The following is a 14,877-nucleotide window of genomic DNA, read 5'->3' as shown; positions in this document are numbered from 1 at the left end:
TGACAGCTCAGGCTGACCTTGTCAGAACCCAAGAGAACCCTCATTCACTGAATGCAGTTCTCTAACAGCGCAAAAAGACAGCCAAACCACCTTCCAGTGTTGCCGGAGTTTACGTTCCCGTCGAGGAACGTTCGTATGATTTGGTGTCCAACTTACGTTCCCACATTAGAACGCAATAAGTTAAGGATTAATGTGACCACTGCAACACAACTGAATATCCTTTATTCCATTTATAAACTTGTTAATGGAGGAGCCAAATGGCAGCTGTTTTCAGTTGCAAAGCAATCATTTGAGAGGGTAACTTACAGGACCGGATTACCGAACCCGAAGGTTCATCACCGAATTAACCAAAGCCTTCCACCGGACCAACAAAATCTAGTCGCTTTCAAATCCTCTCCCCCACAGATCCCGCCTGACATTATCCTCCCATCTACGTCTAGGTCTCCCCAGCGGTCTCTTCCCCTCAGGCTTCCCAACCAATACCCGAGGCACACCTCTTGTCCCATCCATGCGCGCTACATGCCCCACCCATCTCATTCTTCTCGACTTAATCTCCCTGACAATATTGGGGGAGGAGTACAGATTTTTAAGGTCATCATTATGCAGTTTTCTCCACGCCCCATCGTCTTCCCTTCTAGGACCAAATATCCTCCTCAACACCCGATTCTCAAACACCTGCAATCTATGTTCCTCCCTCAGAGTAAGAGACCATGTTTCGCACCCATACAAGACAACAGGCAAGATTATTGTTTTGTATACTTTAATCTTCAGGTTCTTAGAAATCAGACGGGAAGACAAAATATTTTGAACTGAGAAGTACCATGCATTTCCAGAATTTAGTTTCTTCCTAACTTCCCCATGAAAACCATTTTGACTTGTTATCGTTGTTCCCAAATATTTTAAATTTGTCACACTTTCAAAGGATTCATTTGCCACCCTAAGACAATAATGTCCGCCTGTCTGCTGACTTTTCACCTATTCAAAATTATGATTGGATCTGCCAGTAAGTTGCCATTATCATCCTTTACCAAATTAGTCTGAGGTTGATATCCTTTCTTAACATCATTTATGCCTCTGAACGGATCTCTGATATTTTTGTCCTTACTATTTGTTTCAAGTTCAATATTACTGCCTTTCAGATATTCCCTTTTGTTACTCCTAAAGGTTCTACTAGCTTCACTTCTCTATTCGTTTTCCTTGGATCCTGCAACCATTGAAATTTTGTTTGCTTCCTTCGATCTATTAATTTTGAACATTCTTGATCAAACCGTGGTTTATTTTGCTTTCTCCTGTAGTATCCTACTTTGTCTTTAGCTAAAACTTTGATGCAGTTTCTGACATTTCCCCACTCCCAGTTGATATCCGCCCTTTCATCATTTTTATCTGTCTCTAAAAATTTAAAACCCATTCGAAATTTCGACTTGATATTGCTCCTTTACCTCTCCCTCAGATAATTTTTTCAAATAAAATCTTTCTGTGTCAAAATGTTGCTTATTTCGTCTACTTACTGAAAGCCTCTCCCTCACTTTTGCCATTCCCAGTGTCACAGTTTGCTCATCAACTTTATTTATGGGAGCGTAATATAATATGAAATTCTCAGATAGACCCTGGCCGATGTCCAAACAGGCAGCGACGGAGATTTTCATACACCACTTACTGTTTAAAAGAAACGGTGCTTTCGGCAGAAAGCTTAAAATGCGTTTGTTCAATAACGTGAACCTGTGACGGCATATTGTAACAGGATACAACATCTATTATAATATGATCTGGAGTGTGTGTGTAACTACACGAAGTAAAGTCATTCTCGAGAAGCTAACTGCAGTGCCTCAGCAACTTAAGAAATTCCCCACTTTTTCATTTCATCTGCGTCAAAGTCTTCCAGTTTCTCTCTTTTCTTCAGGTTTCCTAAATAATCCTTGTATGCATTTCTCACGAAGCTTGGCCAACTGATCTATCCAACGGTGGTATTTCTTGCATGTTACGGATATGCAACAAGGGCATCTTGTGGGGTTAAGTTTTATCACCACAGGCTAATAATTAGTTTCCTGTTCGTATGTTATGCATTCAAGATAACTGAAAATGAACAATGCCGGAACTATGAAGTCCCATACACTCCTGCATGGGATCGAGTTCCGACCATGTAATTCGTAAACTAATTTAAAATCAAACCGTTAACAGTCACCTGTCAGACGTATTCATTTACAGGACAATGGAACGTCACAATAGTAACGTGAGTTCCTTCCAAAATATGTCATTTGCCATTTCGCACGGAGAAGGCTTCAGTCATCAACTGAAAAATCCTGCACTAGAAATTGTGTTGGCATACGGTAACGGTCCAATTGATAAGCATACAACTCCCTAGAGCTTACAAAAACAAAATAACATAAAAAATATCGGACTCGTATCGTGGTAACGAGACACAAGAAACTCACCTCTATTCTCCAAATCAATAGACCGGGTTCACTGCCGGCGCCTTCAAAAGCACGATGCGCGCCAGACATTGTTTCTCTTATACACAAAGCAATGAAGACTAATCACGTACTGTCACTGAAGGAAGCGAAAGGACACTGTTTCAATGCGCAGCCGCACACTATGACGCACACACCGGAGGTGTGGTCCATAAACATCAGACTATGCACCTCTGCCATTGGTGCTGTTAGTGAGAAATGACGACATATGTATGACGTAACAAGACTGAACGAAAGCCTAAAACGTGTGTATTTCATGGGAATATTAATTATGGTAAACTGGTCAGCTGTGTTTCCACATCTTGATGTCACATGTCTCTGCCTGTCTAGGTCAGAATTTCATCTGTCAAGCGCGAGACATTGGTCTGAAATAGTCTCGTCTGTCGTTTATTTGTTCCAAGTCTGGAAGTAAGCTTAAGTTGCTCACGTTTCTTTGCAGTTGACAACTAAAACAAAGTAATAGGCATATACTAATCGTTCTAATTGTTTGTGCTAATATTTTCATGTGTCATGCATACCGAACAATCACCTTATTTGTTTCCTATATTGAGCAATAGGCTCCATTTTCACAGTACTCTAACTTCATTTCATGAGAGGGGCCTCTACAGGTGGGAAAATAATAAAAGATACATTTAAAGCCATTTGAAATTTTCTGCAACCAGAATACATTCCAGTTCCCAGTAAGACAAGACCTTTAGTCTGATACTCAACTTCAGTCTGTTTTGTACACACTGTAACCCAATTAATTTATATGCTCTCGATTACTATTTTGAAAATATGAATGTACAAATATTTATCCAATCGATTCACGCCAAAAAAATATATAATGCTACTACACATGCATCTGAGACTTCAGCCAGAACACAAGCAGCTGCTACCGAATGATGAACGCAAGCACGGATGACATTGAATGTCTCGTGCACAACCAACTTCTAGTAGTTTCCTCACTCACCTTTGCAGAGAAGGTTTTAAATGCTTCCTGACAATGAAATGTGAATGTCATTGATAAGACATAAACACCCTTGAAGCAATGTTTCACAGAGCAAAGTAATCATTATCACACACACGTATTACTTCAATTTCATGGTGTGTCACAAATTAACAATACAGTTTCACAAACTTAATTTATAGTGTTTAATCTTATTTATGTATGAAGTATTATGCAGTATTGTATTGTACGTTTCACTATTAATATCATCATATTTCATTTCACAATCAATAATGCTACTATTTGTATGCAGCATACAAAAAACTGGCAAGTAATGACACACTTGGTGTATAAGGAATACCTTTGTAATTTGTTTTCTGATACAGGAAGTCACAAGAATCAGCAGTATTCAGAAAGCATGATCACTCCACTTTGGATAAACACACATTTACTTCTGCATGATTCGAAGTACCATCGATAAAAAAACATATAATTTTATTTTACAATTTGTTATGAGTAACTGTTCAAAATTCATTTTAACACATGGATATAAAATGCTATCAGAAGTTAGAAGGTCTGTCATCAAATTATTTCATAACAACTTTTAACTTGCTCTGATGATAGGTAATTGTTTTGGTTCACTCCGCACAGTTATAAATAGTATATGCTCTCTTTAATACACTTCAAACTCTCAATTAACATGAAATTTCTTACTAAATAAAAATTATGATGTTATAAGCACCTAACAAGTTAATAAACATTCAGTTACCTCAAAAAGTTATTTTTGTGTTAAATGATCATACCATAATTTCCTATAAATATAAGGAATAACAAATTTATATTTAGCAATGTTAGTTAAAAGTTAATCATTATAGCCACAAAGGACCGAACCCAGGCTATTTGCTGCCAATACAACATTTTAAAGATTAATAACTGTGCATATTACCACTGCGTGTTTCTGAAGACATGTACCAATATTTATCACTCTCACATCTATAGGTAAATTAATGCTTCAATAATAAAATGATCTGCTAACAAAAGAAAGTAAGAATGTTTATAATATCAATAAATCATCAACCATAAAAAAGGTGGTTCCTGCAAATTCTTCAACCAGCCCATATCCTGAAAAGGCAATAAAATAAATTATAAAATTTAGAAGTGTAATAATATATGAGTACAAATTTTATATAAATCAACATCTTCAGATCCTTAATGAGGATCATGTGGCAACTACCAACTAAAATTCCATCTTTCTCTGCAACAAATTTTACTGTCTGAAAGCTACTAGAATGTATAACCTCCTGCATCCTTCCAACAGGACATATGCTCCTTGGATTATCTCTGCAGACTCATGACCATCCTCGAATATGTGGGGTTTATTATCCTTTATCGTTCGTATGTCACACTGTTAAGGCACGTTCCATCTGGACTTGCATTTCCCTAGCGTATGGCTAAATTAGGCCTTTATTTTGATCAATAACACAACAGTTAACACACTGTAATTCCATTCACTCCTCTGTCCAATATTCCATTATGAATTCAAGCTGTGACTTATTTATCATTATCAGCCCTATGATGGTTATTTTACTAAAATATAAGTACTGTATATATTCAGGGTTCTGTCTTACGACAGGTCCATTGCTCTGCCCAAAAAGAGCTCTCCAGTTTTCCCTATTCTCAGCTTCTCATTTTAATTCCTGAAACTTCATCTTCTTTCCTTGTTTCAGATCGTTGGTTAGCTGTATCAGTCTTCTTCCCAGTCCTCGCTTTCCTTCAACCTGGCCTTCGATGATATCACTCAGTAACCCATTCCTTCTCATAATATGTCCCAGCCAGTTAGCTTTCCTTCGTGTAATCGCATGCAGAATGTTTCTTTGCTCGTTGACTCTCCTCAATACTTCTTCGTTGGTCACTCGATCCGTTCACCTGATCTTCTCTATTCTTCTCCAACACCACATTTCAAAACTCTCCAGGTATTTCTGTTCCTTCTTCCTGAGTGTCCAAGTCTCTGCTCCATACAGCGCGACACTCCATACGTAACACTTCACTAGTTTCTTCTTCATCTCCAAGCCCAACTTGCTAGTGAGAAGTATCCTCTTCTTGACGAAAGCTGCCTTGGCCATGGCTATCCTTGCTTTTACTTCCTTGGTGCATAGAGCGTCCGTCATGATTATGCTTCCCAAGTACTTGAAATGCTCCACATTCTCCACTGTACATTTTTATTAATATATTCTGTATTTAATTTACTTTAGGAGTTTATAATCTGTTTTGGAAAAAAGTTCTATTATACTAATAAAATATAGAACTAGAGAATTTTGCAATGTATTAAAATACAATATCCTACTACTAATATTTTCACTGATATAGATGTTTTTCCATTACTAATATAATACTATTACTAGTCAAATCCCCGAGTTATATTTAAGTTGGCACTCCGGTATTTGGTGCATTTAAGTATCATATTCCTGTAGTATAAATTTAAACTCCTTAGACCAGGACAATGTTTCCTCAGCATGCGTCATCGCATTTCTGTCACAATTTTCTCAGACACTGGCTAAGCTGATGTCAGCCCACTGCTTGAAGAAATTAATTTCACCACTTCAAAAGCTTTCACATACCGCACTCTTCTTTTGGATGCTTCATGTGTAATATTCTGAAGACAAATGATTAATTCTGTTGTATACAAAACAAATAATAAACTCTTTCCACCTCATGATGAAAAAATATGGATACCTTTATCTTCAAAATGGTATCAGCACACAGTGCACCTCTGGAGAAAGTACAGTGGTACGTATCAATGTAAAAGATTAAAATATGGTTTGTGGCAGCTAAATTGACACTCGCAGTTCCAGTGTTACAGCGGTCTGTTACTTTAATTGGAATTTAGCCACAATGGGATAAATGTAGACTGCTACCTTTCCCCACTTATAACTAGACTGTCTGCTCTAACTAATGTACCTGAAATGAATTTGTCTTAACGTGGACGATTCACAGGGCGCAATCCACTGGGTATACCTCCAGGTAGGTACAGGATACCTGCAATAATACAGAAGTGTTAATGGTTTATTATCTACTAATAATGATGGATGATGGGAGAGAAGTTTCCAAAAAGTAAAATTTTTGCTTGTGAAGAAGATTCATACCATTAACTTACATAAGGTTCACGGAGGTAAAGCTCCATATTAGTTATACCAGGAGTTCTCAACACATAACCCATAGACTATATGTATACTGTGTCACTCTGTATGAAGAAAAATAGTTACCTCCTATTAAAAAAACATGTTTTCTTAATAATGTCATTATCTGGCAGTAAATACCACTGTGAGCAACTATTCGGCTCAAGAATGAACAGCAAATCAAGATCAATCATCCTTATGAACAAACGAACAACATTGCTAAAGACATCATAAGAGAAAGATAAAATAAATGAATTTTGAAACTGAACAGTTCATCTGAAGAAAAAGGCTGGTGAAGTTTGTATAGACTTACTTTAACATAAGTGAGCTAACATGCAATACAAAGGAATCAAGAAATGTCTTCCGCATAACCACAACAAAACTCATAAGACCTATTTCATTATTATTCTCCAATATATGCTTCAATATCAAATAGGCTGCTTCCATTATTTCTATCCACCAAAATTCTGTATGCATTTCTTTTTCTCTCCATTTGTGATGCCCAATCATTATAAACCTTCCGACCTACTTATTCCAAAAATACCAGCAGAAGAATATAAATGATAAGGTTACCCCATCATGCAAGTTTATGTACGTGTGCTTGTACACATATGATGTCCTATGTAAAATGCATATGAATATTTATACCAGAAGAGAAATAGGATCGGAACAGATCTGATTCTTCTCCCTGGTCTTCACGATGCTGCACAGGACCTCCACCTAGCAAGTTGTCCAGTTCTACCATCTTAATTGCAGCAGTAGCAGATTCATCCTGGTAAAAGTCCACATATGTAAAATACTACTAGTAGTTAATAAATAAATAAATAATAATTTTACAATTTTAGAGTTATGCCCCTGGAGTCTATTGTGTGGGAGAATAAAAAAACTGTTTTTTTTTAAGTTTATAATAATTGTTGTATGGTCTAGTCCTTGTCATACAAATTCAGTATTAATAGGTTCTGTGTCTGAAGCCACTGCCAAATACTTTGTACATAAATTAGATATTAATGCTTAAGCCCAATTCATTTAATTTACTTGGCCATAAAGGTAAATCAATAATTATGGGGATCGGAGGGAATTCCATTTGACTGTAGGAATTGCTTCAGTATGGCACAGCCTTACAACCTGACTAGAGTTGGGGCAGCATCATTAATACTTTTAAGTTATATAACTATAAATTGGAATTTGGTTCTTCAGAAATGGAATCGCTGACTGATTAATCCCTGCCTGAATCATATGTAATGTGGTGCTACAGCCAAACAGCTCAAATAAAAGATACTTTAATGATTCTGTGTCTTTGCCACGCTGTATATATTTTCATTGTACATACATTTGAGGTTTCATTCCCATGCCAAGAGTGAATGTCCCAACTGCGTCTGTTATTCTTTGTCTGCAACACATAATTAATACGCAACTTTAACAAACAATGCTCATCATTAACAAAATTCCTATTGACTTATGATTCTGAAACAATAATGATTTTTGACAGAGATCAGGGTTCTTGTTTAGGAACTGACAGTTGCCCACTCAACTTATCAAATTACCCACCCTTATGGAGCCTGAAACTTCATCATGTTCATGAGCACCTGCTGCTGCCTGAGCCAGATAAATCCAATCAAAACCCACATGTTGTGTTTGTTTTAATTACCCTCCCTTCTACACCTGTTTCCCAGTTATATCTCCTCTTCAGTTTCCCAGATAAAACATTAATGTAACTAACTAACTCCCTGGTAACAGAACCTACAGGTCTAACACCGACAATACCTAGATCTGCCACTGGACACAATCCTGAGCCAACTCCATCCATTTACCATCCTCACAGCCAACCTTCCCAAGATACATATTGATATTATCCTCCCATATCCTTCTTGGTCTGCCAAGTGGTCATTTTGCTGAAGGATTTCCCACCAAAATTCTGTATGCACCCTTGTCCCCCTCCCAATGCCTGCCACATGCCCAGCTCATCGGATCCTCCTAGATTTCACTATCCTTACTATGTTATGTGACCTGTACAATTCATGCAGCTCCTCATTATGTAACAATCTAAATTCCCCACTTATTTCATCCTTCCTAAATCCAAATTTCTTCATGAGCGCTTTGTTTTCAAATATTTGTAAACTATGGTCTTCCTTCTTAAGATGCATACTAATACTTACAAATATACTGTAATAATAAATTTGACAAGAAATACATTTCAGCATTTAAATGCTTCCAGAATCACTTAAAATTCTTAGCAATAATGTCAGTTTTGTTGGTGCTTGCACCTCTGTTAATAGAATTTTACAATAATAAAATGTACTACAATCTGATAATTTAATTTTATATTTTATTCTAAAGCTTCCCCACCGAAAAATAATTTATGAGCTGCCAATGTCATACTCCTTAGTGATTTCTTTGAAGCCTCTCTAACACGGTAACCATTTTAAGTTTTTTACTTTATAAGCCAATAATTTGCCTGATATTGTTGACAAATTATGGCTAAGTAATATTTACTTTCCCTATTCAGTAAGATGTTAGGTTCTCGCAGTGGTGAAAATGAAGATAGGCGTCTTCTGGGTTGTAGTGCCGTGTAGTCTGGTAGAAGTTTACCACCGTTTCAGGGGTCCTTGCTGCCTCCATCATTAGGGTGATATAACCCAGAAGACAGCCATGTTTGTACCCTATTCAGGTTTGAATCCCTGTGGACTGCTTATCATAACTGCTGTCTATGTGCCTCTACGTGTGAAACAACTTTAGAATGGCTGAATGGATTTTAATTAAATCTGATATTAGGAATCTATAACACAACAATTTCACTTAAAGCTATAAGGATGAGGCATCTTGATGCCCTTTATCTTATCAATGTTTTTGAAAACAAAATTAATTGCTGACTCATTTTGGATGCTGTTAGTCTGCTTGTATTTTCTACGTCAATGAGGGACTACTCTTCTTTTACTGTGCATTGTAACTTCAAGGCCACTCACTCAGCAAGATATATGCTGGTCCTAGAATGACTTATTTGTAGTTCCATGCTGCAGTGTTTACCAGGAATGTAATCTAAAAACTTCTGAAATAATAGTGCCAATTTTCTGTATCACTTTTGCCTTTACATTCCACATACATCAAATTAAATCAATACATCTTTGTATTTTAATATTTTCTCTACTTCTATCTTTGATACATTTCCTTCAGTTAATACAGAAATGACAAACAGTAAACATGCTACATATAGTAAGTATTTTAAAAGCTTAGACAGCTACATATTAGGAATCCACACTAACCTTGAGAACAACATAAGAATCTCCTATATGAAACTGGCCATATTTATCTGATGAAACTGCTACAGGATTAAATTTCTGAAACATAAGGTTGTGTATCATAAACATACTATCTCAAAAAACATTATTATATCCAAAGTCATTAAAATGACACAGTTCATTTGATAAGGATGTTACATTCCTCACACACATTAATTAGTCCATGGATCCATAAGTTTGTAAGATGACAAACAAGTACAGTTCATACTATTATAAAATTTCACATAATATAATCAAAGGGATGACATGAAGTAGTGATAAGTTAAAAATAAATCAACCTAAACATAGCGTAGATAAATTATACTGCTGATTTATATTACATGAAGACACGAAAACCTCAATAAATGATTCTTCAAGATTCACAGGAGCTTACTAGTGTTCAGGTGTTGAATATTTGACTATATGTTCAAAATTTCAATCTTTAGTTATCACTTTAAATCAATACACATCTAATCCTTCACTTTCGATTTCATTGTTTCTTTATGTGTCTGACTATGATATTCCTTTATTGCAAAGTACATTGTCACAAAGCTGATTTTTGACCAAAGGTACAAAGGCCTTTTATCTTCATATAACGTTTTCAAGTTACATACTTAAGCCTACATCACAGAGTTAGACTTCTAAGTGCTCATGGTTTGATTACAGAGGCTTTCATTGTGCCAGGAGAAAATAGTGTGATGTAAAGAGAAGTTACATATTGCTGTTACTCACTGAGAAATATAATGATTACTGACAGTGAACTACTTAGACCTTGGCTTCCCAGAGCCATACTTGGTCATTCACATTGCAGGATCCCATACCTAATTATGACAACTGTAGAGAATTCAATTGCAATACTAAATACTTCCCTCACGGCCAACTTCTTCATAATCAGCAATAAAATATTCCACTGATCTCACAAGATTTGTTCAAAAGAAATATAGCTAACTATAATGAAATGAGTGTACATACTATATTCCAAATGTGACCTTCCGCTACCTTGTGTATCTAATTAGTTTTATTTACTGCAGATACAAAGTTGCAGATGCAAAGATAGAATTGTTTTTTTATAAAAATGTAGATCTAAATGAGACCTAACTAGCCACGGTGGTCTAGCGGTTAGAACGCTGGCCTTGTAATCCTGGGGTCCCGGGTTCGATTCCCGGCGGTGCCCAAATTTATAACTTGTGTTGGGCAAGGCCGTGGTCTAGGCAACACGGAGTTTTCCTCCGGGGGCTTCCCCGGTTTCTCCGTGGCATCCCAACAATTACTCCATTCACACACAGAAGAAGGCAATGGCAAACCACTTCTGGATCATCTGCCAAGAACGTATATGAACAGGTTCCAGTCCGAGAAAAGGAGGGAAGGATCCTGTTCATATGGACCTGTCGTCAGACAGAACACTAAATAATAATAATAAATGAGACCTATAATTTATCATACAATTTTTTTTTTACAATAAGTCTTCTTTAAAATTTTCACAAAGTTCAATTTGGGTTTGGGGGTAAAGACTGATTGATGTGCACCAAAATGAAACATGCCTGACAATTTTTAATGTGGAACCCACATACAAAATTCCACAGACAAACAGTTTCAGATAGACAGACACAAAACTTTGCTGTGAATTCTATAAAATCTTAACAAATAATGCATAAGAACACATATTTCAATATTAAAAAAGTCTGAAGTTCCAAAATAATAATAATGGTAATATTTCAGAAATAGCTGCTGCATTATTTACCTCAGGGGCAAGATTTGAATCAGGTACATAGAAGAAAATACCCTATAAAATGGTGAATAGATGCAATAATGATGACGATGATGATACCCATCAGCAAGTACAATTAAATTTTCCTATGCAGAACAAGCACTGACCTCACTTAATGGTACCTGCACCTTGTCGTGGTGGTGGGGCTTGAGTACCTCAGTGATCCCAAGAGCTATGCTGGCGGTAGTATAGCTACTGGTAGGACCTCCCAAGCCAGATTGGTCGAGGGGGTGAGGTCAGACTAAGACAGGTACCCTGGTTCTCCAGGTTGGGGGTTGGTCGCAAGGCTAACAACATTGAACCGTAAAAAGGAAGATGTTTCGAAACCTTGATCAAAGCCTCGGACAGACGGACCCAACAGAGGACCGAATGGAAGAGGAGAATTGTGGAGGCCGTGGACCGAATACGGACTGCAGAGCCATAGTAGAAAATGTATAACTTCAAAATGAATGCTTGCTTTCAAGCAGGTTAAACAGTGTTTTCCTCATTGACTCTTAAAACTCCTATTAGGATTTGTAGTTGATATAAACTTCTACAATAACATTACGTATTTTGTGATAAAACTTTCTGTTTGACATGACCTCCTTCAGCTATCAGATATACTTGGCACATGTTACTGACATTTTAAATCTTGTAGCAAAACTAATAATACTTCATACTTGATATGTTTATTAAAGTTTGTGTGTGGATTCTTCTTGTAAGCCCATCTTTCAGAGATCACTACTTGGTGAATAAGTGGGCCACAAATTGCAACTAGTTATTTAGTCATGTAAAATGTTGCATAAGATAATTTTGTTGTCCTATATGCTGCAGGACAGCTACACCATCTTACTAAAAGAATGTGTATTCCTTCTAATGATTTTGGTTTTGGTCAACATATCTTTCTGGATTTAATGTCTCTGAAAAGTATTCAGCAATATTGAAAGCATTAACATGCACTAAAATGAAATCACCCCTCATCTGTACAGTTTTTTTGTCACCATCACAAACTGCCTGAAAATCTTTCACAACAGTCTGTCTTGAAACAGCCATGTTTCTAAACAATCTCCAATATTATCTGGCATTTATTCTGTAAAAACATCACATTTAATTCTGTTTTTTCAATAATAAAGAACATACCTGAAATCTGTTCATCTTCATAGCCTCCTACTTCTTAATCAGAAAACAGCCTAAATGATAAATACATGACTAAATATTTTAAGGTCTAGTTTGCAGAACTCACCTCTATTCTCCAGACAAGGACTCCAGATTTACTGCCAGCACCCACAAAAGCAGGATCCTGTACAACAGCAGGTTGAGAAACTGCAGCATTTATGTGAAGAAAGCACGAGAACAAGGACAAGAGAGCTATAAGCACATTCAACTGTTTAATGGTAGCCATTGTTGTAACTGTGAGGGAAGAAAATAATACAATTAATTATTTAACTCCATGGAGAAGACTCCTTCTTCAGAAGTCGATATTCACTCAAACTTCATGTAACTTGAAGGTTCATCATATTCTCAACAACATGGCACTGGACCCTACCGTGAACCAGATTAATCCAGTTTACATCATCACATCCATTTTAATGACAACCCATCTGAATAATATCCCCCTTACCTACATTTAATTTTCAAAGTGGTCTCTTTCCTTTTGGTGTTCCAACTAAACTTTCATGTGCATTTCTTATATCACATGCGCAGCCTCTCATTCTCCCTGATTTGTTCATCTTAATACTGTCTGGTAACATGTACAAAATTACAAACTTCACATTATGTAATTTCCTGTAGCCTCCTGGTACTTTCTCTTTCTTCAGTCCAATCTCCACAGCATTCTTCATTTCCACTCCCACTGTCACTTTCTACTACAAATGCATATTTATTAATTATGCCAACTTATTCAGTTCCTATAGTAATGCTGTTACTTTATATGTAAACCTTATTTTGAACTTTAAACAGGTTTTTGTTCAATTTGTCTTTAAAATATTTTCTCATTTTAAAAGATTTACGCATGGAGGCTACTACTGCATACCTTATTAATACAGCTCCCATACATGTGAGATCAGCTAGGACAGGCACTTCCGGATAAAATCGTAGCCCCCCCCCCCCCCACAAAAAATCTACAGTGGCAATTTTCAGTCGCAGTATATGACGCAAGTGAATGTTGCTATTTATTGGATTAATGTGTTGAGCCTGTTTATAATTTTCATCGAGATTTAGAATCGATTATAGAATAGGTTTCAATATTTGTAAAAAGATAATTAAAATTATCCAGTGTGGCAATTATGAACTTCCATGGGAAGTACATTACCTCTGCGTTACTAACTTACCAACAAAAGACAATTATTTCCAGGCACTGACGGTTCAAGTTGAACTGCTCGAATGACTACGGGCAGTCAGAGGCTGGGATAATATAGGAAAACTCGTTGAAGGTTACGCAAAAGATGTCAGCCCAGTAGGTCTGGGTCAGTAGGCCTATACAAAAAGGCCAATGTAAGAAATATGCAACGAAAAGGACATTTACTATTTATTTTAACAAAGCACTTACAACATCACGAACATGAATTTACTACTAAAGGCTGCGGAATATAATAAAAATAAACATAACGACTTTTAGTAGAGTTTAACATGCAGGTAAAATAACTACAACTGAATGTTTCATAACTGTAAGTTCGAAGTTTTGAAAGTGAGTACGTAGGCCTATATAGAGTTCACGAATATTCTTCTGTGACGAATTTACCTTTCCTTCTTCCTTTTCAATGGCTCCATGAGAAAGCGAATGTACATAGTCCTGTAACTGTAAGGTTGATCTATATTAATACAATATATCCATCGCCATAACACTCAAATAACGTAATAATAGGGCTGTCCTAACGTACCGGCGCACCCGGCAGCCTCAAAATCAGTATTTAAAAAAAAATCAATTTTCGCACATTCTATCGCTGGGCACTGATATTTTCTTTGTGGATAATAAGTATGTATTGCATTTTCGATATGACGCAACAATCAAACTTCATTCCCCTCGCTGAAGTTGTATTCACTCTTATTGCATTTTTGGTTAAGCTTCAAATGCTGTTTTGCCTGACATGATCCAACAGCGAGATGTGTTTCGCCCAGTGGTACCAAAAACTGAAATCCGCCCTGGCTGGTAGTGAAGAAAATCCCCTTCTTTTAAGGGACACGAAGGCTCATTATTAAGTACTCAAGTACCCGCCTCAGAAAATATATTGATTACAAACGAATACGTCCAGCTGCAGAGTTTAAAAATGGCGCCTAAAATGAA

The 14,877-nt window shown here is 36.6% G+C and overlaps 2 protein-coding genes across 4 annotated transcripts in view; both read right to left on the bottom strand.

Moving 5' to 3' along the window:
- LOC110834329 (gelsolin, cytoplasmic-like) overlaps positions 1-2,591 on the bottom strand; it is a 32,057-nt gene extending 29,466 nt beyond the window's left edge. For 2 of the 3 annotated variants that reach the window (XM_022073372.2, XM_087340660.1), the window contains exon 1: positions 2,433-2,590. In XM_022073372.2, coding sequence (XP_021929064.2) covers positions 2,433-2,501 — 69 coding nt within the window. In that variant the 5' untranslated portion in view covers positions 2,502-2,590. Of the gene's footprint in view, positions 1-2,432 lie in introns of all 3 variants that reach the window. The other variant, XR_015532638.1, reaches the window with a different exon arrangement.
- Positions 2,592-3,745: 1,154 nt separating this feature from the next.
- On the bottom strand, positions 3,746-14,068 carry LOC110834336 (actin depolymerizing venom protein gelsolin 1-like). Its single transcript, XM_022073388.2, has 7 exons — positions 13,925-14,068; positions 12,838-13,004; positions 9,833-9,907; positions 7,903-7,962; positions 7,221-7,344; positions 6,355-6,432; positions 3,746-4,518 (listed from the first exon to the last, which is right to left on the bottom strand). Exons 2-6 carry the CDS (start codon positions 12,994-12,996, stop codon positions 6,371-6,373), a joined length of 480 nt encoding a protein of 159 aa, XP_021929080.1. The 5' UTR covers positions 12,997-13,004; positions 13,925-14,068; the 3' UTR covers positions 3,746-4,518; positions 6,355-6,370.
- Between the last annotated feature and the right edge of the window lie 809 nt (positions 14,069-14,877).

The sequence above is a fragment of the Zootermopsis nevadensis genome, unplaced genomic scaffold (assembly GCF_977971745.1).
Source record: "Zootermopsis nevadensis isolate Lab colony 2312 unplaced genomic scaffold, Znev_1.0 Znev_ptg000061l, whole genome shotgun sequence".
Classification (NCBI taxonomy): domain Eukaryota; kingdom Metazoa; phylum Arthropoda; class Insecta; order Blattodea; family Termopsidae; genus Zootermopsis; species Zootermopsis nevadensis.
This window is presented reverse-complemented; position numbering and strand designations above follow the sequence as displayed.

What these genes read in the sequence shown, in the direction of transcription:
- LOC110834336 (XM_022073388.2), bottom strand. Translation starts at nt 12,996, where the DNA reads ATGGCTACCATTAAACAGTTGAATGTGCTTATAGCTCTCTTGTCCTTG. An exon ending in ATGGGAATGAAACCTCAAAT is followed by an intron (nt 7,345 to 7,902) that starts GTATGTACAATG and finishes GACTTTTACCAG; the next exon opens with GATGAATCTGCTACTGCTGC. An exon ending in CCGATCCTATTTCTCTTCTG is followed by an intron (nt 6,433 to 7,220) that starts GTATAAATATTC and finishes GTATTATTGCAG; the next exon opens with GTATCCTGTACCTACCTGGA.